Source organism: Salmo salar, chromosome ssa09 (genome assembly GCF_905237065.1).
Source record: "Salmo salar chromosome ssa09, Ssal_v3.1, whole genome shotgun sequence".
Lineage (NCBI taxonomy): Eukaryota > Metazoa > Chordata > Actinopteri > Salmoniformes > Salmonidae > Salmo > Salmo salar.
The window spans coordinates 63767340-63793813 of record NC_059450.1 but is presented as its reverse complement, the minus strand read 5'-3'; the positions used below and the strand labels follow the sequence as shown (position 1 = coordinate 63793813).

At 42.7% G+C, this 26474-nt stretch overlaps 1 protein-coding gene and 1 non-coding gene across 2 annotated transcripts in view; both read right to left on the bottom strand.

Moving 5' to 3' along the window:
- Window positions 1-26474, bottom strand: part of mgat4b (alpha-1,3-mannosyl-glycoprotein 4-beta-N-acetylglucosaminyltransferase B) — a 237419-nt gene that overhangs the window by 118364 nt on the left and 92581 nt on the right. Inside the window, exon 2 of the mRNA XM_045723878.1 lies at window positions 4660-4839. Within this exon, the coding sequence (XP_045579834.1) occupies window positions 4660-4839 (180 nt within the window). The remainder of the gene's footprint in view (window positions 1-4659; window positions 4840-26474) is intronic.
- LOC100286558 (alpha-1,3-mannosyl-glycoprotein 4-beta-N-acetylglucosaminyltransferase B) lies at window positions 20854-24610 on the bottom strand. Its single transcript, XR_006771039.1, has 3 exons — window positions 23884-24610; window positions 23773-23798; window positions 20854-23598 (listed from the first exon to the last, which is right to left on the bottom strand). It is a non-coding gene; the product is annotated as an alpha-1,3-mannosyl-glycoprotein 4-beta-N-acetylglucosaminyltransferase B (transcript).

Sequence of the window (26474 nt, the reverse complement as noted above, 5' to 3'; positions counted from 1 at the left end):
TCCTTAAGCCATTTTGCCACAACTTTGGAAGTATGCTTGGGGTCACTGTGCATTTGGAAGACCCACTTGTGACCAAGCTTTAACTTCCTGACTGATGTCTTGAGATGCTGCTTCAATATATCCACATACTTTCCTCCCTCATGATTTTTTATTTTATTTATTTTATTTCCCCTTTATTTAACCAGGTAGGCTGGTTGAGAACAAGTTCTCATTTGCAACTGCGACCTGGCCAAGATAAAGCGTAGCAATTCGACACATACAACAACACAGAGTTCCATATGGAATAAACAAAACATACAGTCAATAATACAGTAATACATGATGCCATCTATTTTGTGAAGTGCACCAGTCCCTCCTGCAGCAAAGCACCCCCACAACATGATGCTGCCACCCCCGTGCTTCACGGTTGGGATGGTGTTCTCCGGCTTGCAAGCATCCCATTTTTTTCTCCAAACATAACGATGGTCATTATGGCCAAACAGTACTATTTTTGTTTCATCAGACCAGAGGACATTTCTCCAAAAATTACAATCTTTGTCCCCATGTGCAGTTGCAAACAGTAGTCTGGCTTTTTTATGTTGGTTTTGGAGCAGTGGCTTCTTCCTTGCGGAGCGGCCTTTCAAGTTATGTCGATATACGACTCGTTTTACAGTGGATAAAGATACTTTTGTACCCGTTTTCTCCAGCATCTTCACAAAGTCCTTTGCTGTTGTTCTGGGATTGATTTGCACTTTTCGCACCAAAGTACGTTCATCTCTAGGAGACAGAACGCGTCTCCTTCCTAAGCGGTATGAAAGCTGCGTGGTCCCATGGTGTTTATACTTGCGTACTATTGTTTGTACAGATGAACGTGGTACCTTCAGGCGTTTGGAAATTGCTCCCAAGGATGAACCAGACTTGTGGAGGTCCACAATTTTTGGCTGATTTCTTTTGATTTTCCCATGATGTCAAGCAAAGAGGCACTGAGTTTGAAGGTAGGCCTTGAAATACATCCACAGGTACACCTCCAATTGACTCAAATGATGTCAATTAGACTATCAGAAACTTCTAAAGCCATGACATCATTTTCTGGAATTTTCCAAGCTGTTTAACCTGTTATGGATAGGGGGCAGTATTTTCACGGCCAGATAAAAAATGTACCCGATTTAATCTGTTTATTACTCCTGCCCAGAAACTAGAATATGCATATAATTGTTTGATTTGGATAGAAAACACCCTAAAGTTTCTAAAACTGTTTGAATGGTGTCTGTGAGTATAACAGAACTCATATGGCAGGCCAAAACCTGAGAAGATTCCAAACAGGAAGTGCCCTCTCTGACCATTTCTTGGCCTTCTTTAGCCTCTTTATTGAAAACAGAGGATCTCTGCTGTAACGTGACACTTTCTAAGGCTCCCATAGGCTCCCAGAAGGCGCCAGAACGTTGAATGATGACTTTGCAGTCCATGGCTGAAAAACAGTAGCGCATTTGGATAGTGGTCGATCTGAGAACAATGAGATGGGTGCGCGCGTGCACATGAAGAGTCCATTTTACATTTTCAGTCTTTGAACGAAAACAACGACTCCCGGTCGGAATATTATCGCTATTTTACGAGAAAAATCGCATAAAAATTGATTTTAAACAGCGTTTGACATGCTTCGAAGTACGGTAATGGAATATTTTTTTATTTTTTGTCACGATACGCGCTGGCGCGTTACCCTTCGGATAGTGTCTTGAACGCACGAACAAAACGCCGCTATTTGGATATAACTATGGATTATTTGGAACCAAACCAACATTTGTTGTTGAAGTAGAAGTCCTGGGAGTGCATTCTGACGAAGAACAGCAAAGGTAATCCAATTTTTCTTATAGTAAATCTGAGTTTGGTGAGTACCAAACTTGGTGGGTGTCAAAATAGCTAGCCTGTGATGGCCGGGCTATCTACTCAGAATATTGCAAAATGTGCTTTCACCGAAAAGCTATTTTAAAATCGGACACCGCGATTGCATAAAGGAGTTCTGTATCTATAATTCTTTAAATAATTGTTATGTTTTTTGTGAACGTTTATCATGAGTAATTTAGTAAATTCACCGGAAGTGTTCGGTGGGAATGCTAGTTCTGAACGTCACATGCTAATGTTAAAAGCTGGTTTTTGATATAAATATGAACTTGATTGAACAAAACATGCATGTATTGTATAACATAATGTCCTAGGAGTGTCATCTGATGAAGATCATCAAAGGTTAGTGCTGCATTTAGCTGTGGTTTTGGTTTTTGTGACATTATATGCTAGCTTGAAAAATGGGTGTCTGATTATTTCTGGCTGGGTACTCTCCTGACAATCTAATGTTTTTCTTTTGTTGTAAAGCCTTTTTGAAATCGGACAGTGTGGTTAGATAAAGGAGAGTCTTGTCTTTAAAATGGTGTATAATAGTCATATGTTTGAAAAATTGAAGTTTTCGGATTTTCGAGGAGTTTGTATTTCGCGCCACGCCCTATCATTGGATATTGGAGCGGTGTTCCGCTAGCGGAACGTCTAGATGTAAGAAGTTAAAGGCACAGTCAACTTAGTGAATGTAAACTTCTGACCCACTGGAATTGTGATACATTGAATTACAAGTGAATTAATCTGTCTGTAAATAATTGGAAAAAAGTAGTCCTAACCGACTTGCCAAAACTATAGTTTGTTAAGAAGAAATTTGTGGAATGATTGAAAAAATAGTTTTAATGACTCCAACCTAAGTATGTAAAGTTCTGCCTTCAACTGTATATATATAGCCAATTTGCCCTCCATTCTCATGTATTAGTTATATCATTACTACCCACAGTACATTGCTTAATGATTACAGAGAGGTTCATTTAGAGTGCAACCCATCTTTCTGAATGGTTAGATACTCTTGTGAGGTTCACCCAAATAGTGGCGCCCACATATTCTGGACCATCCACCCTTACAGAGAGTTGTAAAATTATGCAATAGTTTAAAAACAGTGTATGGTGTTTTTATACAGTGCCTTCAGAAAGTATTTATACCCCTTGACACATTTTGTTGTGTTACAGCCTGAATTCAAAATGGATTAAATATATTTTTTCCCCAGCCATCTACACACACACACACCATAAAGACAAAGTGAAAACATGTTTTAACATTTATTGAAAATGAAATACAGAAATCTCATCTACATAAGTATTCACACCCCTTTGCTACGACACTCCAAATTGTGCTCTGGTGCATACAATTTCCTTTGATCATCATTAAGATGTCAATACAACTTTTGGAGTCCACCTGTGGCCAATTCAATTGTTTGGATATGATTTAGAAAGAAACACACCTGTCTATACAAGGTCCCACCGTTGACAGTGCATGAGCAAGAACTATACCATGTCCAACAAACTGTCCTTAGATCTCCGAGATAGAATTGTGATGAGGCATATAGAGCTGGGGAAGGGTATAAAACTATTTCTAGAGTGTTGAAAGTTTCCAAGAGTACAGTGGTCTCCATCAATGATACACAGAAAAAATATGTTATTACCCAGACTCTGCTTTGAGCTGGCTGTTCGATCAAACTGAGCAACCGGGCAAGAAGGACCTTGGTCATGGAGGTGATCAAGAACCCAATAACCACTGACAGAACTACAGATTTCCTTGGCTGAGACGGGAAGGATAACAGTTTCTACAGCACTTCACCAATCTGGCCAGACGGAAGCCACTCCTGAGAAAAAGGCACACGATAGTATGCCTGGAGTTTGCAAAAAGGCATGTGAAAGACTAAGATAATAAGGCTAAATATTCTGTGGTCTGATGAGACAAACATTTTACTCTTTGGCCTGAATGCAAAGCGCCATGACACACACAGCTCATCACCCATCACCATGGTGGTGGCGGATTCATGCTATGAGGATGCATTTCAGCGGCAGGGACTGGGAGACTGGTAAGGATAGAGCAAACAATGAATGGAGGCAAATACATGCAAATTCTTGATGAGAAGCTGCTTCAGAATACAAACAACAGTCTGGCGCAAAGATTTACATTCCAACAGGACACTGACTCCAAGCATACAGCCAAAGCTATTCTAGAATGGCTTCAGAACAAGAATGTGAAAGTCCTTGTGTGGCCCAGCCAAAGCCCAGACTTGAATCCCATTGAAAATCGGTTGAAAGACTTGAAGATTGTTGCTCACCACCACTCCTCATCTAACCTAACAAAGCTTGAGAAAATCTGCAAAGAATGGGAGAAGATCCCCAAAGCTGATACAGACATGCCAAAAAGACTCACCGCTGTAATCACCACCAAAGCTGATTCTACAAAGTATTGACTCAAGGATGTAAATACTTATGTAAATGGTATATTTCTGTATTTCATTTTCAATACATTAGCAGAAATTTCTGAAAACATGTTTTTACTTTGTCATTATGGGGTATTGTGTGTAGATGGCTGAGAAAAAAAACAAATGAATCCATTTTGAATTCAGGCTGTAACACAACAAAATGTGAAATAAGTCAAGGGATATGAATACTTTCTGAAGGCACTGTAGACGTGGCTTTACAGTTACTTAAATCGTAACTGATTGTTGTAAAATCTAGCAACCTTATTGACTGATTCATTCTGACTGGTTGTAATTGGTTCTGACTAGTTCAGACTGGTTCTAACTAGTTTTTCCTCCCTCCAGTCTGTTGGTCTAACCGGAGAGGCTGGCCCAGGTGCGGTTGATGTCCCTGAGGGCCTGCTTCTCGGCGATGGCCCTCTTGATCTCGTCCAGCACCAGGTTGAGCTCCTTGGAGCGCTTCAGGTTTTCCTGCTCGGCAGAGTGCAGACGCTCCCTCAGGCCCAGAAACTCCCGCTGGTAAATGTCCACCACATCACCTACAGAGAGGAGAGAGGTTTGTGAAAGTCTTAACAGTTATCTTGAGTCTTAATAACTTTCTTCTGTGATTTGCTATTTTGCATAGTATTGCATGGTTTCAACTGCTTGAAGGGCAATACATTCATTGCTCGTTTCATGCCAATAAGGTATGTTCAAATTTTAATTTGAGAGGGGGAGAGGGAATGATGGCGAGAGGGAGAGAGAGAGAATAAGAAGAGAGAGAGGAAGACATGAGAGCAAGAGGGAAGAAAGAGCGGACCGTTACAGAGGGACACAGGATGACAAAGTAATTTAACACAAACACATCAACTACACACCATAAACATAAATGTCACTCTACAGCATCTTAACATGGTCTTTATGAGGTACACAGACAGAACAGATACAGCACATAGGTAGTCCGTCCTTGGTGACTTTATGCAGCATTTAAAAGGAGTGATTTACCGTGGTCTGCGTGGAGCACTTTTCAAGTCATTACCCCTCTTAACAGCTTGATCAATAGGCACTATGCTGTGGACTGATATGCATCGACCCTAGTGGACGAATCACCCCACTTAACCCATAGATTGTTGGACGAAATCGACAGTAGCCTGGTCCCAGATCTGTTTGTGCCGTTTTGCCAACTACTATGGACGTACATGTATGTCGTAGGGATAGTCTGGGAACAACAGAGTCATTTCTCTGCGTGTTATAAATCTGCAAGGGACGGGCCAGAGCTGAATCCCAAATAGCCCCCTGTTCCCTACATAGTGCACTATATTTGACCAGTGCCTTGCTCAAGGGAACATGTACAGATTTTCCCCCCTATTTGGCTCAGGGATTCAAACCAGCAACCTTTCAGTCACTGGCCCAACAATCTAACCGCTAGGCTATCTGCCGCCCATTTGGGACAGAGTGCAGGTATTTCCAGGTCACTGACCCCTCTCTAAGATGCTCTGACTGATATTCCTCCCCACCTCCATTCCTCCTTTCTTTCTTTTCCTTCTTCCTCTTCCCACTGCTCTCCAGTAAAAGAGAAAAAAAAACACTGTCCCTGGATTTCACACACATTGTAGGCTATGCACATGCCAACGCATGGATACACAGTGCGGAACATAAAAATACATTTTATTTGTACAGCGCTTTTTATTACAGAGTTCTCTAAGCTCTACAGAGGGGAAAAAAATACATGCACATACACACCTTGGAATGGACACACACACACACACACACACACACACACACACACTTGCATAAGGGCGCACACACACAGTTCTGGACATCGCGTCACATCGAAGCAGGTGGGAGCGAGTTCGGAAAAAAGCTAAATCCCAGGAAACAACATGGGACTCCTGTTTCACTAATGCTATCTGAACCCAAATCCCGGTGTAATCCCTGATAGCACCTAGCCCTGATACACAAAACATTAGCCTTAAAGCAACCCAGGACAGAGACGGATACATCTGACAGCAGGCACTTTTAATATTGCATAACTGGAAAGGTAGAAAGGTGAAAAGGCACAAGGACAATGCAATATCTACTGACAGCATCTGGAATAAAGCTTAACAGAAACCCAACAAGGGAAGCACTTTATAATAACACCTAGTAATACAACATTTACAATGGATTAGTATAGTGGTTTCCAACCTTTTTCGCTTACTGTAGCACCAGTTGAGTTTTGCTCTGCCCGGAATACCCCTGAAGTACCCCCTCATGTGCATTTTACCAGTAGGCCTTTGGCCACATGACTTCCCCCAAGAACCCCCAGGGGTCCTAGGGAACCACTGGATTAGTAAATAGTTTATTAATAATTTATAAATCATTACTCCCAAATTTGTAAATGTTAGTAAGCTAGTTTCGCACACATTTATAAACAACTTTTAAAGTATGTAATAATGACTCATAAGATTGTAGATATTCCAGCAGTACCCAATGTTCCTTAAGGTCTCAAAATGGTCGAGAACATATCAATGGTTAAACAATAAGCACATAATACAGAGTATTTTTAAGGAAATATATTGAACATGTTAATCCAAAACAGTCACACTGTTGTATTAGTGTGATGTGTAACTTCAGACACTGTATGCTGAGTAAAGTTATGTTTTTGGTTGGAAAAAGGCTAACGTTAGCGTTTGTTTCGCAGTGGCTTTTCTACCAAAACCAAAGTGTGGATTGCAGTGATCCGTTACAGCAGTCCATAGACTGCTTAAGAGGAAAGGAAACAAATATCTGAATTCATAATTCCGCTGAACTATCCCATCATGTTTTAAGGATTACTACCCTTAAAGGCCCAGTAAAAGTGGCGACAAACAAAGCAAAGTGTGAAAATAGTCTGCGGTTGAAAGACTGAAGCACTGGAGACTTTTAAAGGTGTAATAGTTTTTACCTCAATCACATATCAGTAGTCATGAAGGAATAGAAATACACTAGAGAAAAACTGTCTGGTCTGGCCAGTGTGGGTGCCACAGTGTCAGATGGGGCCACTGTGTCTTCTGATCCCTCCTGTCTCAGCCTCCAGTATTTATGCTTCAGTAGTTTATGTGTCGGGGGGCTAGGGTCAGTCTGTTACATCTGGAGTATTTCTCTTGTCTTATCCGGTGTCCTGTGTGAATTTAAATATGCTCCCTCTAATTCTCTCTTTCTGTCTTTCTCTCGGAGGACCTGAGCCCTTGGACCATGCCTCAGGACTACCTGGCATGATGACTCCTTGCTGTCCCCAGTCCACCTGGCCGTGCTGCTGCTCCAGTTTCAACTGTTCTGCCTGCGGCTATGGAACCCTGACCTGTTCACCGGACGTGCTTGTTGCACCCTCGACAACTATTATGATTATTATTATTTGACCATGCTGGTCATTTATGAACATTTTAACATCTTGACCATGTTCTGTTATAATATCCACCCTGCACAGCCAGAAGAGGACTGGCCACCCCTCATAGCCTGGTTCCTCTCTTGGTTTCTTCCTAAGTTTTTGGCCTTTCTAAGGAGTTTTTCCTAGGGAGTTTTTCCTAGCCACTGTGCTTCTTTCACATGCATTGCTTGCTGTTTGGGGTTTTAGGCTGGGTTTCTGTACAGCACTTTGAGATATCAGCTGATGTACGAAGGGCTATATAAATAAATTTGATTTGATTTGTCCGCTACATCTCCCCGTTTTATGATAAGTTCAAGTTTGCGAGGTTAACAACATTAGCAAAACATTTGTATTAAAACTGTTTCTCACATTCTTGCAACAGCTGTTTTACAACAGTTTGTTAATAAAACAGTCAAATACATTTCCTTAAACATCCTGTGTTGTGTGCTTATTCATTTACCAATGATACAGTATGTTCTAGGACAGGGGTATTCAACTGTTACGAGGTTCAGAGCCTGCTGTTTTTTTGTTGTTCTACCTGATAATTCATTGCACACACCTGGTGTCCCAGGTCTAAATCAGACCCAGAACCAGGAAAAAAAGCAGTGGAACTGGCTTCAAAGTCTAGAGTTGAATTTGAGGGTTCTAGGCTATTTTGAGACCTTAAAAAGGAAAATTCCACTCAAAAACTATCCTTTGACATTTGTTTCATTAGTCCACTGTTGATACAGTCCCAAACTGCATGTGCTTTGATTGAAACAAAACACAGGTGTGCTATAGTTTGTTAACACCATCTGCTCTAAAAATCGTTCAAATTAATTCAAAACACTTTAGGCTATATAACTCAATAAGTTCTTGCATACTCCCCTGAAACTGATTGAGATCAAATGGTTGGCATGCAGATGCTGCATGGACGTTTCACGGTAAAACTTCCCGACTGATAGTGAGCGATGTGACGGGAGGACTGCAAAAAGGCGTGCGTAAAGTAGAGGTAGAGAAACGCATGCGCCGAACGTGATTCGGATCTTCAGCTCTGGCGAAAAAGGAACCGGGGGGTGGGGGCCTTCATCTGACACTGCCTGGTATAGAGGTCCTGGATGGCAGGAAGCTTGGCCCCAGTGATGTACTGGGCCATTCGCACTACACTCTGTAGTGCCTTGCGGTTGGAGGCCGAGCAGTTGCCATACCAGGCAGTGATGCAACCAGTTAGGATGCTCTCGATGGTGCAGCTATAGAACCTTCTGAGGATCTGAGGACCCATGCCAAATCTTTTCAGTCTCCTGAGGGGGAATAGGTTTCCTTTTCCCCTCTCCATCGGTGGTCTCCTTTTCCCCTCTCCATCGGAGGTCTCCTTTTCCCCTCTCCATCGGTGGTTTCCTTTTCCCCTCTCCATCGGAGGTCTCCTTTTCCCCTCTCCATCGGAGGTCTCCTTTTCCCCTCTCCATCGGAGGTCTCCTTTTCCCCTCTCCATCGGAGGTCTCCTTTTCCCCTCTCCATCGGAGGTCTCCTTTTCCCCTCTCTATCGGTGGTCTCCTTTTCCCCTCTCCATCGGAGGTCTCCTTTTCCCCTCTCTATCGGTGGTCTCCTTTTCCCCTCTCTATCGGTGGTCTTCTTTTCCCCTCTCTATCGGTGGTCTCCTTTTCCCCTCTCTATCGGTGGTCTCCTTTTCCCCTCTCTATCGGTGGTCTCCTTTTCCCCTCTCTATCGGTGGTCTCCTTTTCCCCCTCTTCTCAAGTGTGGCACACCACCAAAGAAACAGCATGCGTGGTCACTCAAAGAAGAAGGTCTTGCCCAAATTTGGTATGGTGAAGAAGAGTGAGTACTTGTGTGTGTCAGCCAGACCCACACCCTGGACCCGTGATACCTGGCAGGGAATCATACTCAACTATGAGGGATCCTAAAGGAAGGTGTGTGTGTGTGTGTGTGTGTGTGTGTGTGTGTGTGTGTGTGTGTGTGTGTGTGTGTGTGTGTCTGAGACAGAGTAAGTTTTCATTTATTGTCCTAATTCTTACCGATTTTGGGTTGTGTGTCTTGTGTAGATGCAGATACAGACAGATGGAAAGACAGAGGAAGCAAACACACACACTTGTGCCTGGGTCTATGGCATGTTTATTTTTACGACACTCATTAGCGAGACACAATAGTTCCCCGGTCACGTCTGCTTGGCTGATCAAAAATGCAACAGCACTTCCCAGTCTAAACACACACACAATCTTCCCCCCCACCGACACACAAACACACACTTTCCCCTTCCTAATGTGGAGTTTTAATTATCATTCTGCAGAATAGCTTATCTCCGTTAGCTTAATTATCTAAATCACTGGACGGTTGTGTATTAACTGATTACAGAGCCCATCTAGATGGGAGGCTGCATGCTGCATTGCTGCAAAACAAAACAAAATCGCATAATGCATAATACATGGCTATGGAATATTGCATTATGAAAAGGGCCAACCTCATCAAGACCTGTTTTGTTTGCTTGTGTGTGTGTGAGGGAGAGCGAAAGAGCGAGAATGTGTGTAAATGCACTATGCGTGTTATTTTGTAGGTGTGTGTATGCATTATGTTACACATATTATGTGATTGTGTATGTGTGTGCATGCATGTGTCTATGCATATATAAGCTTGTGATTGTGCGTCATTCAAGCAGAGATGATTACTTTCCCATATCTGATGGTTTTCAGGTCTGGCGCCTTAAAAGCAGTGGTTCCCAAACTGTGGGGCGTGAGGGGTCAGAGCATATATACAGTGCATTCGGGAAGTATTAACACCCCTGGACTTTTGACATTTTGTTACGTTACAGCCTTATTCTAAAATGTATTAAATGTTTTTTCCTCATCAATCTACACACAATACCCCATAATGACAAAGCAAAAACAGGTTTTTAGGATTTTTGCTAATTTATGAAAAATGAAATACAGAAATACCCTTTTTACATAAGTATTCAGACCCTTTGCTACGAGACTTGAAATTGAGCTCAGGTGCATCCTGTTTCCATTGATCATCCTTGAGATGTTTCTAGAACTTGATTGGAGTCCACCTGTGGTAACTTGAAATGATTGGACGTGATTTGGAAAGGCACACACCTGTCTATATCAGGTCCCACAGTTGAAAGTACATGTCAGAGCAAAAACCAAGCCATGAGGTCGAAGGAATTGTCCGTGGAGCTCCGAGACAGGATTGTGTCGAGGCAATGATCTGGGGAAGGGTACCAAAAATGTCTGCATCATTGAAGGTCCCCAAGAACACAGTGGCCTCCATCATTCATCAAATAGCTGTGAAGCGGCACTCCCCATCCAATCTGACAGAGCTTGAGAGGATCTGCAGAGAAGAAGGGGAGAAACTCCCTAAATATAGGTGTGCCGAGCTTGTAGTGTCATACCCAAGAAGTCTCGAGGCTGTAAACGCTGCCAAAGGTGCATCGGCAAAGTACTGAATAAAGGGTCTGAGTACTTATGTAAATGTGATATTTCAGTTGAGAACAGTTTGAACTATAGCTGTGTATGTGTGTGTGTGTGTGTGTGTGTGTGTGTGTGTGTGTGTGTGTGTGTGCACGCCTGTGCATGCATTGACTAGAATTTAAAGACCTCGCCAAAAGCCGTCCAGAATAGGACCCTATCAGCTAATATGCATACTTTCTTCACCATAGACAATCAATCATCCAAATTATATAATCACTAAGCAACTGATGTCAGCATCCACATCAGGTCAAATGTGTACATACAATCTACAGCATAGTGCATACACACCACTACATTGGGGAGTGTCAAGCTTTGGGCATGTTTTCTCTCTATATTCAACAGATCAGGTCGATATATGCAATATTCACTGAATACCAAAAGAGATTTATGAAGACTTGAGACATTTGTCCCGCCTCTTTTCCCATTGGATCCGAGCAGTAAAATCCTCTGAATTCGTATGAGGATTGTCCATCAAAACCCAGTAGTTTGCTAAAATAAAAAAAATAAAAAATGAAAACCAAACCAACCATAAACTACTTGAAACTAGGAGTACCAGAGGCCACACGTATCGACGTTAGGACTGACACATCATGCCAAGGTAGTAAGAGAGAGTCAAATTTCAGGACATGGAATGTGTATGTCGAACAGTAACATGAGCCTGGTAGCGATGATGTGCGGTGAGATCGGCGTAGTGCTCTAAAACCCGTCTCTCCTGTTCATGTTGTTCACATTTTAAAAGGAAAGACAACAGTTGCTATTACACACAGACCTATAACTGATGATTTCAAAAAGACATGGACGAATAGTCATAGCATGGTTGAAAGACCTTAATCATCTGAAAGCTTTGCTATTGAAACACTTAAAGCGACAAACTAAGTCACTATGTACTCACCCTGATACTCTAATTACACACTAATCCTAGATTAGTGGTCCATAAAACACACATATCAACAAAGACTGATGTCATATAACCCACTCGGCAAAGGCATAGACCTACCCCAACATGTTCAACTCAGAATAACACTTAACCGAACCCACAGAATACAAAAGCACCCAAACCCACTCAACTTTGCACTTTCACTCACAAGCACACACACACACACACACACACACTCACAAGCGCGCACACACACACACTTTGTTCTTTTTTCATCATGGGGAACTAACATTGATTTCCATAAAAAATTATATTTTCCCTAAACCATTACCATAATTCTAACCCTAAACCTAACCCCTAAATGTAATGGGTGAGTGGGAAATGTCCCCACCAAGGAGAATTTTCCTTGTCTAACTATCCTTGTGGGGACTTGAGATTTTCGGTCCCCACAAGGATAGAAGAACCAACCAACCCCCCCCTCGGGGTTCTGAGCCAAGTAACACAGCCATACCTAATCCTGGCTCAGTCACTGACTAAAAGAACAGCCATCTAACACACACACACACACACACACACACACACATACACACCAAAATCTGCTGCCTGAATACTGCACCCCACGTCACACACTGTCACAGTAATCCTTTGTCCCCTGGAACATTCTTCCCATAAGGAAGCGGATTGGAAATGCCTGTGAATGTGCCTGGGTGTGAATGTGTGTGACTGCAGTCCATCTCCCCGCCACTTGTGGGAGAGCGAATATGAATAAAGGGAGTGTCGGAGCATGGCCCACCAAGCTACTCTGATCAAAGCCTTCCTCATCCTCTTCCTCACTTGAGAGGAAGAGTCTTGTGAAGTCTACCCCTCTGAGCTTCGAGGATGTGTGTGTGTGTGTAAGAGAGAGAGAGAGAGAGAGAGAGAGAGAGAGAGAGAGAGAGAGAGAGAGAGAGAGAGAGAGAGAGAGAGAGAGAGACCATTTGGAGTAGGGAGAGAGTGTGTGTGTGTGTGTGTGTGTGTGTGTGTGTGTGTGTGTGTGTGTGTGTGTGTGTGTGTATGACTTTTCACCCTCGTGAAAGTCAGGGTATAAATGTATAGTGCAAAGAGGGGGCTTGGACTATGAAAGAGTCTTGTCAAGGCCAATGATAAGGCAAGGGTGGGAGGAAGGGTAAGTGTTTGGTTGCCATTGGAATCTGGTGTCCTGTTGCATATTCCTCAAGTTTCCACATGACATGGTTAAGATCCATCCGAAAAGAGAATTGTGTGTGTCCCCCATCCATTTAGACATAGAGAATAGAGCACCAAGTGGCACACACAAACACACACATGGACTGATGCAAGCACACGCACAAACACACCTAAACTCTCTCCCCCTACTCCAAATGGACTTTGTGATTGCACTGCAGACGCCTGCGGTGTGGTTTTACTTCCAGGCGTAAGAGAATACTGTGTGTGTGTGTGTGTGTGTGTGTGTGTGTGTGTGTGTGTGTGTGTGTGTGTGTGTGTGTGTGTGTGTGTTTGAGGGAGAGAGAGAGAGAGAACATGATACAGCACACATTCAGAACAGACTAGAACTGTAATGGGACACTAATGCTATTATACACCACTCTTACAGAGTCTGCAGCCTGTCCAGCTAAATTGTCCGCACCTGCACTCTCTCTCACTCACTCACATGGACACAAGCACACATCTGTCAAAAACATACAAACAAGTAAACAAAGACCTCCTAAAAAAACACACTGTGACCGTACAGCCAAATGCTTATTGACACCCTGAAGTTACATTCACTTTGACAAAGCCAACACAGAGCCTACGAGTCTCAGTGGTGTGTGTGTGTGTGTGTGTGTGTGTGTGTGTGTGTACGTGTGCACACATGCGATTTGAGGACCTCTCCATCTCGTGCGTGTGTGTTTGTGGTGAGAAAAAGGGGCCATGGTGGCTCCTGAATAATGCCATTAGGCCTGTTATCCTTGCATCACATTTCTGCACAGGCATCCTGGATGGAGGGATCAATACCTTTCCCTGGAGGGAGATAGAGGTATAGAGGGGAGGGGGGACGGTGCATAGGGGTGGAGTCAAGGAAGGTAGGAAGTGGGGAATCAAATTATCCTAGGGCAGACTGATAGAGCACACTGATAAGAGAAGGAAAGAGCACCCCCTCCCCCAACAAACACGCCCACCATGTCCACATTTCCATCCCCATGGCTTTGCTTCCTCACACGGTCACAGATTGACCTGGCTAACTGGCTGTCCCTAACGAGTGTCCACAACGAGTGTCCCCTATCAAGTATCCCTTAACGAGGCCTACAGCATATGGTGCTCACTCAGTCTCAGTCCCTCTGCCTCTCTCCATTTGTTCAGCTGCTAGGGGGTCTCCTTGAATACAGGGTCAGGGGCGATGTGAGAGTTTGTGTGAGAAACAGAGAGAGAGAGAGAGAGCAAAACGCGAGAGAGATGGGACAGAGGGGGGGAGAGTGTGTGTGTGTGTGTGTGTGTGTGTGTGTGTGTGTGTGTGTGTGTGTGTGTGTGTGTGTGTGTGTGTGTGTGAGTGAGTGTGAATGAGAGTGGGAGAGAAAAAGAGAGCGCGAGAGAAATAGAGTGAAGGTAACAGGAAAGAAAAAATAAATAAAGTTACATAGATCTGCGGTAACAGAGGCCGACCAAGACCAGAATAGATAACCATCCACCACCACTACCACTTTACGGTGAAAAATGAATTTGTTTGGAGCAAAAGTGCAATTTGCAATAAACGAGAGGAGATGAGAGGATAGGAAATGGAGTTATCAGAGTCAACAGGCCATGCCTGGGAGACAGAGAGCAGGAGGGGTTACTACAGGGCAGGCGGGATGTAAAAAACACCAGGGGAGAATGACTGCCCCCTCTCTTTGAAGCCACGGTTGTTTAAGGTTGAACGTGGTAAAGCAGGCATTGTAAGCAGAAAACAGGGTCCACCATTATAGTGAATGGAAAAATGACGCTCTTCATGGTCAATCGTCGACTAAATAAAATACATTTTGGAAGACAATCATGATACCAATAATTGCTTCTAATATACTCACTTATTTTAAAATGGCAGCCTGCAGTACCCCGGTTGGTCGTCAACTTGAGTTGGTCAATGAGAGGGGGCAGCGCTAAGCTAGCCTGCAACGTCACTTCCTGGTGTAGCTCAAACTGCGCATGCTAAGTCTTGACAGACTATGTCTTAACATTTACCATCTTAAACAGACTTCATTTGGCTTCAATGTGCTTTTTGACTTCACATAGGAATGTTGTCACGTGATCAATGGCTTTGACCATTAACATATACAGTCATTGACCCACACGAGAGATAAGCCAACGGTAAGGGCTTTCCAGTAAACAGGATTCAGCACAATTGAGGTGCATTGTCAAATAACATGTTGGTTTGTGGAAATGTGTTTGTACTGACTAATAGTTTTGTTTTGCATAACAGGGAAGTTGAAGCTGAAAAGTGAATGTTCAATTTGAGGAGGTGAGTGTATGAGTAATGTAATGAGTGTTGCATGTTTGTGTATATGAGTGCCTATGTGGGTGCGGTGCATATGCAAGAGTATGTTTATGTTTGCGAGAGATAAAGTGTCTGAGTGTGTCTGTGTATGCGCGCGCCCCATCCCACCACACACACAAACACACTCCACAAGAGAGCAGTAATTATCCAGATCCTAGTCTCCGAGTGTGTCTGGGTAGACTGGTGCCAGCTGTGCCTTCGGTGCCAGACCAGTGGTGCCAGTTGGGTGCCATCCCATTACTGCAGCCACAGCCTAATCTCCGCATTTATCAGAAATCACATCCTTATAAACCAGAACTCATTTCCTGCAACAACCACAGTTAACATCATCATACATAAGACTATTGGGTTGGTGTGGTTTACGTTTAGTCAATCATGAGTTTTCCTAGTCCTAGAAGTTGGTCATGCACTTAAGGTAAGTGTGGCCAAGTGTAGACGTTATTAGCTAAAAACGAATTAATGGAAATTCTTGAAGTCTGTACACTATCATTGCTCAAGAAGGACTGAAGACAAGGAGAGGAAGCCACTTTAGACTATTCAGATGTTGCCCAAGACTTTCAAAGAAGTTGGGCTCACATGCTGGCCACACCGCTCACATTGCATGCGCGAGCGTTGCAAAATAAATGTGCACATACATACATACATACATACATACATACATACATACATGTTATTCGATAATTTCATCTAAACCGCTAGCGTGTCAACAAGCGTATGCGTAGCCAGGCACTAAAATCGAACTTGGTTCTATTTTTGATGCTTGACACGCTGCAAGTCTCGCCTCTCCCATCTCCTCATTGGTTTATAGGAGCACATACCCTCGTCAGTGATTGAAAGATGAACTGAGGTCCACACTTCAGTCCAGTTGGTGGTGGTAATGCACCTTAAAGTTGGTTGCCAACCGCCATATAAAGTCCACAAAAGAAGAACAAAAAGAGGACTACTACTGAAGGAGGAGCGGTTACTTGAAACTAATTAAATTTACATTTTTTTTACATTTACGTCATTTAGCAGACGCTCTTATCCAGATTATCCTTATCCTTATAATGTCCCCTTTAATCGGTGGATTATTTGTCGGTGTAGAGAACACACATTGTTTTCTGACTCAAAATTGTTCAAAAATATATAAAGATCCAGAAAAAAAAGGACGTTGTACATTTCAGGTAAAATAACAACCCAATGTTTATATCCCAGGACAAATTAGCTAGCAACAGCAAGCTAGCTAGCTAAATGTCCATGAATGTTTCATGAGTTTTGACCTGTTCCCCAAATGAATATATACTGCTCAAAAAAATAAAGGGAACACTAAAATAACACATCCTAGATCTGAATGAATGAAATAATCTTATTAAATACTTTTTTCTTCACATAGTTGAATGTGCTGACAACAAAATCACACAAAAATAATCAATGGAAATCCAATTTATCAACCCATGGAGGTCTGGATTTGGAGTCACACTCAAAATTAAAGTGGAAAACCACACTACAGGCTGATCCAACTTTGATGTAATGTCCTTAAAACAAGTCAAAATGAGGCTTAGTAGTGTGTGTGGCCTCCACGTGCCTGTATGACCTCCCTACAACGCCTGGGCATGCTCCTGATGAGGTGGCGGATGGTCTCCTGAGTGATCTCCTCCCAGGCCTGGACTAAAGCATCCGCCAACTCCTGGACAGTCTGTGGTGCAACGTGGCGTTGGTGGATGGAGCGAGACATGATGTCCCAGATGTGCTCAATTGGGTTCAGGTCTGGGGAACGGGCGGGCCAGTCCATAGCATCAATGCCTTCCTCTTGCAGGAACTGCTGACACACTCCAGCCACATGAGGTCTAGCATTGTCTTGCATTAGGAGGAACCCAGGGCCAACCACACCAGCATATGGTCTCACAAGGGGTCTGAGGATCTCATCTCGGTACCTAATGGCAGTCAGGCTACCTCTGGCGAGCACATGGAGGGCTGTGCGGCCCCCCAAAGAAATGCCACCCCACACCATGACTGACCCACCGCCAAACCGGTCATACTGGAGGATGTTGCAGGCAGCAGAACGTTCTCCACGGCGTCTCCAGACTCTGTCACGTCTGTCACATGTGCTCAGTGTGAACCTGCTTCATCTGTGAAGAGCACAGGGCGCCAGTGGCGAATTTGCCAATCTTGGTGTTCTCTGGCAAATGCCAAACGTCCTGCACGGTGTTGGGCTGTAAGCACAACCCCCACCTGTGGACGTCGGGCCCTCATACCACCCTCATGGAGTCTGTTTCTGACCGTTTGAGCAGACACATGCACATTTGTGGCCTGCTGGAGGTCATTTTGCAGGGCTCTGGCAGTGCTCCTCCTTGCACAAAGGCGGAGGTAGCGGTCCTGCTGCTGGGTTGTTGCCCTCATACGGCCTCCTCCACGTCTCCTGGTAGCGCCTCCATGCTCTGGACACTACGCTGACAGACACAGCAAACCTTCTTGCCACAGCTCGCATTGATGTGCCATCCTGGATGAGCTGCACTACCTGAGCCACTTGTGTGGGTTGTAGACTCCGTCTCATGCTACCACTAGAGTGAAAGCACCGCCAGCATTCAAAAGTGACCAAAACATCAGCCAGGAAGCATAAGAACTGAGAAGTGGTCTGTGGTCACCACCTGCCGAACCACTCCTTTATTGGGGGTGTCTTGCTAATTGCCTATAATTTCCACCTGTTGTCTATTCCATTTGCACAACAGCATGTGAAATGTATTGTCAATCAGTGTTGCTTCCTAAGTGGACCTTTTGATTTCACAGAAGTCTGATTGACTTGGAGTTACATTGTGTTTTTTAAGTGTTCCCTTTATTTTTTTGAGCAGTGTAGTTGGTTCAGAGTTAGTTTTGATATTTCAACCTGCGTGTCCTGATCGCGTCTGGTGTGGACGGACAAAAATCAACATGTGCGTGCCCGGTGTAGTTAGCATGGACTGCAAAATGTATATCCTGACCTATCGTCCAACGTGTCTTCTAACTGCTGACATTATACCCTGATGAAGACAGCTTGGCTGTTGAAACGTTGGTTATAAAATGATTGCATCTGAGCTCCTAAAGTAGCTCTCCTTTTCTTTTTTGTGTGTTCTACTCCACTAGCCAGCACCTCACCAAAACAGGTGTGTTTCTTTTGCCTCCAGCCATTAAAATCCATCCAAGAAGCTACAGTAGTGTTAGGTTTCCCCTAGATAGGAAAAAGTCTCTAATGGCAGAATTACCTGGGAAGCCTCAGGTCCCCAGTGTTAAATTAAACCTGACTGTAATCTGGAGAGGAAGAGCAGACTGGCCGGTATTATCCCTAGGGCCCGCGGTGCCCTCTCATCTCATCCTTTCATTTTCTCTCTCGCTCTTTCCTCTTCCTTTCATCTCCTACTCCTGGACAAATACTAACAGTCTGTGGTTCCCAGGCACAAAGATGCTTCTGGGAAATAACTGAACAGGACCTAGTCTATATTGGTGTTTGTGTGTGTGTGAGTGAACCATAGAGATATACAGGTAACTTCCAAAATAAAAGAAACACCATCATAAAGTGTCAGTGTTGGGCCACCATGAGCCAAAACAGCTTCAATGCGCCTTGGTATAGATCCTACACGTGTCTGCAGCTATTAGAGGGACGCAACGCCACTCTTTCTTGAAAAATTCCAACAATTGGTGTTTTGTTGACTGTGGTGTCTAATGCTCAGGCGCCGCTCCAGAATCTCCCATAAGCGTTCATTTGGGTTGAGGTATGTGAATGAGACGGCCATGGCATATGGTTTACATCATCGTCATGCTCATCAAACCATTCAGTAACCACTCGTGCTCTGTGGATGGGGGCATAGTCATGGTAAACAAAATGATGGCCTGCCCAGCATTTTTATACATGACCCTAAGCATGATGGGATGTTAATTGCTTAATTAACTCAGGAACCACACCTGCATGGAAGCACCTGCTTTCAATATACTTTGTATCCTTCCTTCACGCAAGTGTTTCCTGTATTTTGGCAGTTACCTGTATACTGAGTATACAAACATTAGGAACACCTTTAAAAATTATTTTTTACCCTGTCTCCTCCCCTTCATCTACACTAATTGAAGTGGATTTAACAAGTGATATCAATAAGGGATCATAGCTTTAACCTGGTCAATCTATGTAATGGAAAGAGCAGGTGTTCTTAATTGCATTTTATTTAACCTTAATTTAATGCTTTGTACACTCAGTGTACATGGCCCTAGGCTAGCCTCTTCTCCACGTTGGTCTATGAGAATCACCACTCCTAGATCAGTCTTCTAAGTTAAGCCTTTCTGAAGGTCCATTAGAACACATTATGCACATTTAGTTTGATGCAAGAGCTACAAGAAGCACTAAGAAGCTAACAGAAGCTGTGTGGCTAGCAGCTGGGTTGTTCAATTTGATTTTATTCACTTTGAAATTATATTAAACTCAACCGTTTATTTTCTATAGATGAACACATGTATATCTCATGGTTGGTCAACTTTGGGCACCTCGATCTCCTGAATGTTATGGCATTCAGGTCCAAAAAGCCACTTTCTGACCACTTCTACCATGGGCAAAAATGTAAGGAAGGTTTTATTCAATTCAAAAGGGCTTCTTGTAGCTCTTGCTTCAAACTAAATGTGCATAATGTGTTCTAATGGACCTTCAGAAAGGCTTAACTTAGAAGACTGATCTAGGAGTGGTGATTCTCATAGAACAACGTGGAGAAGAGGCTAGCCTAGGGCCATGTACACTGAGTGTACAAAGCATTAAATTAAAAAAGTGATTGAAATCTAATGGAACAACCTGGCTACTAGTGAAAATAAAAAACACTAAGCTATGGAAGCCCCAAATAATGGAAAGTATGGCTTAGATCTGGATAGCAGAGTACTCAAGGATCCCCATTACAGGTGTAGGATCTTCATTTGATCACCCTGTTGCAGGATAACTCCTGCAATGCAGGACATTTTAAACGTAGTGCATTTCAGGTTAAAAAAAGCTTCACATTTCCTGTTGCTGCAGAGATTATTTTCCTGCTGTAGCAAACTGTCTCAAATTAAGATCCTACATCTGTATGGCTTTAGTAGTAAAGTAAGGGTGTGTGTGTGTGTGTGTAAATGAGGCATGTCTACTAAGTAAGAATGAGAGAGAATGAGCATATTAGAGACACATATTTCCCTCAGATTACACAGACCCATAAAGAATTGGAAAACAAATCCAATTTTGATAAACTCCCATATCTATTGGGTGAAATACCAGCGTGCCATCACAGCAGCAAGACTTGTGAACCTGTTGCCACAAGAAAAGGGCAACCAGTAAAGAACAAACACCATTGTAAATACCACCTATATTTATTTTCCCTTTTTGCACATCACAACACTGTAGACAGACATGACATTTGAAACGTCTATTATTTTGGAACTTTTGTGAGCGTAATGTTTACTGTTCATTTTTTTATTGTTTATTATCTATTTCACTTGCCTTGGCAATGTCAACATATGTTTCCCATGCCAATAAAGCCCTTAAATTGAGAGAGAGAGATGCTAAGTTAGTGCGCTGGGAATTTCACACCCCATCTGTGCAAATGAGAAAAAGAGGAGGAGTTGGAAGTCGAGAATACTAACTAGCAAGAGAGATGTAAAGGCTGCACGGACAATACAGGAAGGGAGTTGATGGGGAAAATGAGGGAAATTGATTGATAGACGATGGAGAGAGTGAGGTGTGAATAAAGTGTGTTGGCACGTACTGAAGAGGAGCCAGTTAACAAAAACGTCACTTTTTGGGTAAATAAATCCCAATAGTTGAATTCTGTTGTATTTAACTGGACAGTCTTTGGAAAATAAGCTTGACATCAAGTCATGCAAGTCAACAGAAATGCACTCGTCATTCATGTGTTACTGCATCTATAACGTGGACTATCCAAATAAAGTGTATTTGTTTTAACTCATGCAGCACCTGAGAATTAGACCAAAGGTTTTTTGCATCACAGCACGGCGTGACTTTGATACAAACACACTCATCAACCGCTCCCCTCTTCCTCCTCCCCTTTCCTCATCCTCTTTCACCTCTCTCTCGCTCTCTGTAGCTTCAGGCCCATTCCACAGCTTTAATTAATAGCATATCGCTAACAAGGCGTAGGAGCTCCAGTGGCTGCTGCAGGTCCACCTAAACTGAATGTCTGCAGATGGCTGAGAAGTCCGTATCTCTTGTGCAAATACATAGACATACAGACAGACACACAGGCAGATAGAAAAACACACACAGACACACGAAATGGGATGACAACGCGAGATGGCACACAACACTATTCATAGTATTGTGACAAAACGTGCAACCTGTTTTGAACAATAATTTTAGGACTGACGCCCGACTGAGCATTCTACTCGGTGCGTTGTCAATGGGCGCTGATGAAGATTTCATTAAAAGTGCATTACAGTGGCTTGGAAATACAATTACATTTCTAAAGGAGGAAAATAATTAGTAGGAAAAACTTTTGTCATCATTGTGATGTCACCAGATTGACTTTAGATGCAGTATAATGCTAGCTAGCCAAGATTGAGGGGAGACCATCAGATTTTTAGCATTGCTTGATATTTTTGACAAACTAATGAAAACATTGCCATCTGTCTAAAGTAAATTTGATGACATGATAATGCTGGCAAAGTTGATTCCTACTAAATATTTGCCTATGTCATCGTATTTCCAAGCGACTATAGTGTAATATTTGACGAAACGGTCATTAGCCCCCCGTTCAGAATGACTGAGCGTCACTGGACTTTTGGGCACCAATATGGCTGTGGCATCTGTAGAACGGAGGTGCAACCCATGAACATAGTCAGACAAGCAGGTGATGACCACCCTGTGCCCTAACTTTTAACGAGACTAGTGAGAGCCTGGAGTATGATCCACTGCAATGGCACAGATCTAAGATCAGCTAAATGGCAGACAGAGGGACTTCAGAGCCCCTAAACCCCTAAAATAACAACTGTTGCATTCAGCAATGTGGAACTCTGAGGTCAATGCTCTGGTTGCCACCAGAAAAAGGGGTCTCAGTGTGTGTGTGTGTGCACCCGTGTGTGTATGTGTAAATGAGAGACACACACCAGACTCGGAAACTTCTGGATCACTCCTCAATCTTGCTAACAGGCCTTAATCTCCACAACACATGGCCCTAGTGTGGAGAAGACAACAGGCCAGACAGAGAGACGGAGTGAAAGACGGAGAGAAAGGAAGAAGATGGAACGAAGAAAGAGAAGGAAATAAAAGAAAGAACTAAACGTTGTGAGAACGAAAGTTAACATTTCTCCTGTTCTGGGAACAAAGTTCGGAGAACGTTTTACTATGGTTCCCAGAAAGTTTTCCTGGGAGGTTTAATTAACGCTCCGAGAAAGGAAATTATTAGGTTATTTGGAGGTTTTAGAATTTTTCAATAATATTACAAAAAAAAAATTGGGGGGGTTAACTTTTTTGAACTACAAGCACAGATAGGACACATGTAAATGTAATTCCTTAGGCATTAATCATATATTTTTTTATTGTGACACAGCATCAGTGCGATTCAAACCTATAATATTTTGTTCTCTATCCATGGAACTAGTCCACTGTTAGCGTGCCATGTTTTTTTTAATGCAGACACAGTTATAAATGTTTGTCTATTCAAACAGACCCCATTTCAAATGAAACAAGCACTCATTAAGATCAGGTGCACTCTAAAAAGAAAAAGTTCCTGGAGTATCCTGTAGGGGTTCTTCAAACTGAAACTGTAGAGGAACCCCTAAAAGTTCTTCACAGAACCCATTTTAATGGATCCTCAAAGAACCTTTTGAAGAACCTTATGGGGTAAATGTGTTAACTACCCCCCCCCCTTTATTCTTATTAATAATACTATTAATATGCATAACAATAAGTCACTATTTTTGTTCTCAGTGGTTATTATGCTTTTAGTGGCAAAAACAGAAGAAATAAAATCTAAATGAGGTTAACTCCCAGCAGAGCCCCAAGTCCAATGGTTATATCCTCTGGCGTGTTGATGTTAATGTGTTGATGTTCTCCATATCCATAGCCATTTTGCAGTGGTGTAGGGAGGGTGAATTCTGTGAATCCCAAAAATAGTAATTATACAGATGATTAACAAAACATGCACACGCAGAATTCATACCTTGGTTTTTGTGGAGAATGTGAATGGAAAAAAAAGTATTGATAATGGTGTTCATTCACATTCCTTGTGATCTGTGACCTGCATACCATACCAATACCAAATGACATACCTTTGTGTGCCTCCCCGTCTGTAGACCTACAGACAAAAAAGTGAGCAGTTCAGTCATCTGCACACAATAGAGCTTGCCTTCAACATATTCTTATAGCCTACATATTCTTACCTTGTTGTTGATTGATATCCATTGAATTGCACCATTTTCTGTTTTAGAAAGATTGTCACAAATATGAAAATATAGATGGTATCATCATACAACAATATGAATGTAGATCATACAAGGGACAAACCTTACCTCAAATTGAGGAGAACTTTACATTTTTCTGTTAAGTGCCTGCACCTGATGTCCTTTCAAATTGAAATGTTCCAGTTGGGCAGTTAAGTTCCTGCAAGAACCCCCACCAACCAAGGAGGTTCCTCGATGAACTCCACCTTCTATGGGGTTCTTGGAAGAACCTTTTGGGGGCCATTTTCAGTGCCAAGAACCCTGTTCTTTGAAGAAATTTGAGGTACTTGGAAGATCTCTTGTTGAAACCGCTAATTGTTTCAGTGTGTGGCCATTTAGTGGGCGCAGCCAACACCTGAACGCGCAACAAAATAGAGGATAGAGAGTTTTGTTGATGCTGGGAATGGAATGTATGTTTTTAAATAACATTCTTAGAACATTCTCTGAATGTTACTTAAGATTTCGTGTGGCTTTTATGTAAAGTTTTCTTAACATTCTTGGAATAATTTAATAACATGACTAAATAGAAACAAGAGGAAACGTTTCACTGAAGTACTGAAATTCCCAAAGAATAACTTTTTTTTTTTAAATGTTCTCCGGACTTTTTGAGAACATTCCCGACGTCAAACCAGTAGGAAAACATTCCTAGAATTAAATGTAACCATGTTTGAACTTTTAGGAAACCTTCTGTTAAAGTAATGAAATACCAATAAATAAAAAATATTCTTAAAATGTGCTGCGAATTTTCCAAAGCCAAGCAAGTATTGTGCACCATTTTCCCAGATAATTGTGGGAAGGTTGAATGCAAAATAACCATAGGAAAACTACGCTCTCGTCAAGCTCGAAAAAACATATGGTTCTCAGAACGTTATGTGCTAGCTGCGGAAGAAAGCCTCCCTTATCTTCCCTGGAGTTGGAGTGAAGCACTGTGAGTGGTTGATTCTAAGGAGAGTGATGTGATTATTGAAGCTGAAGGCATCAGGGGGTTGTGGTATCTAGCGATCGCAAGTTGGGGATGACGTCAGCAGAGCTGCCTTGGTGAGCTCATCCCTTTACAAGGTCAATGAGAGGAGAGAGAGAGAGGAGGGAGAAGGACGAAAGGTGAGGGAAAGAGGTGAAAATGAGAAAGGTGTCCATCCTCCATCAAGCTGTCATCAAGCTCAAATGAGGTGGTAAGCACATCAGAGAATAGAAAAATAGCAGACACGCATACACACATTAACACTCTACTCTCTCTCTTTCCCTCTTTCCCCTTCTCTCTCTATTTATCTCTACCTCCCTCTCCACCCCCCCTTTTTTCCCTCCCTTCCCCCTCCATCTCTATCCCCATCTCTGTCATAGTACCAGGGCAGATATTCTGTAGTGTGGATTGAAGCAGCAGCGCTACTGTAATTACACATCTGGGCTCCATCTCTTCCCGCGGCAGTAAAGCCTGAACTAGAGTGAACCGTTGCTCGCTGGCATTCACGCTTCCAGCTAGCGCTGCTAAACTAGTGCGGGCCATAGGCTCCCCACTGTTTTCAGGCAAAAACCACCTTAGAAGCCTTAGCTCAACCACACATCTTAAAAAGCCCTTTATTGTTAACACCTAATTGAAGGAGTACCCAGAAATCACAGACACTACAGAAGCACCGCTAGCCACTAGAATGAAACCAGATGGAGGGGATAACATTCAGCCAAATGGCTGAACAAATGATGAACAAAATATTTAAAATGACTACAGAACTGAATGAGAATAACACAAAGGGCCATTCTTCATTCGCTCGAAGTCTGTGAGATCACATACCTAGAGGCTGTTATGGACATTAACAGATTGCTTTCCAGATAGACAGACAGAAAGACCGACAATAACAAAAGTGTGTTGAGAATAGCACTTGGGGATGGGAGTTGTGCAGAGTCCATTAGGAAATTGTAAGGGGAAAAGCAATGGTAGATTTTTCCAACCTCTAACAAAGGTTTGGGGCCCTCCATTTATCAGTGTCTGTGAGTGTCCATTCTATCTGAAATGTAACTCAAATGGGCTCAGAAACGCCAATGAAGTATCCTATAGTAGAGAATCTAGTAACTATAGTGATACTAGAATTGAAAGTGGCGGCTTAAATCAATTGCTGGGACAGGTTTCAGTTAAAGTGCCACTACCTCTTGAATGAGGTCTGTATACTTTACTGAGAGCTGCCATGGGCATCTAAGGGGATGGCGTAATACAAAGCTCGTCTCCTGAGACAGAGAGAAAGTAAAAATCATTCAGTAGAACGTAGCAATCTGTTTTTATTGTAAACTTGACCTTTGCAAATGAAAGGGAGGAGCTGATCTCTGACCTAACATGTCACAAACTGTAACAAATGTTGCGGTGCAACCAAAAGATGTGGAAGCTGCATTTAAACGACAAATCAAAACAAAAATCACCTGGGCCAGACAACATTAGTGATTGTCAATTAAAGGTTTGATAACCAGCTATGAAGTGTTTTCTGTGAGATTTTTTAAACGTTCTGGCAAAACACCATATGCCCAATACCTAAAAGGAGCAACCC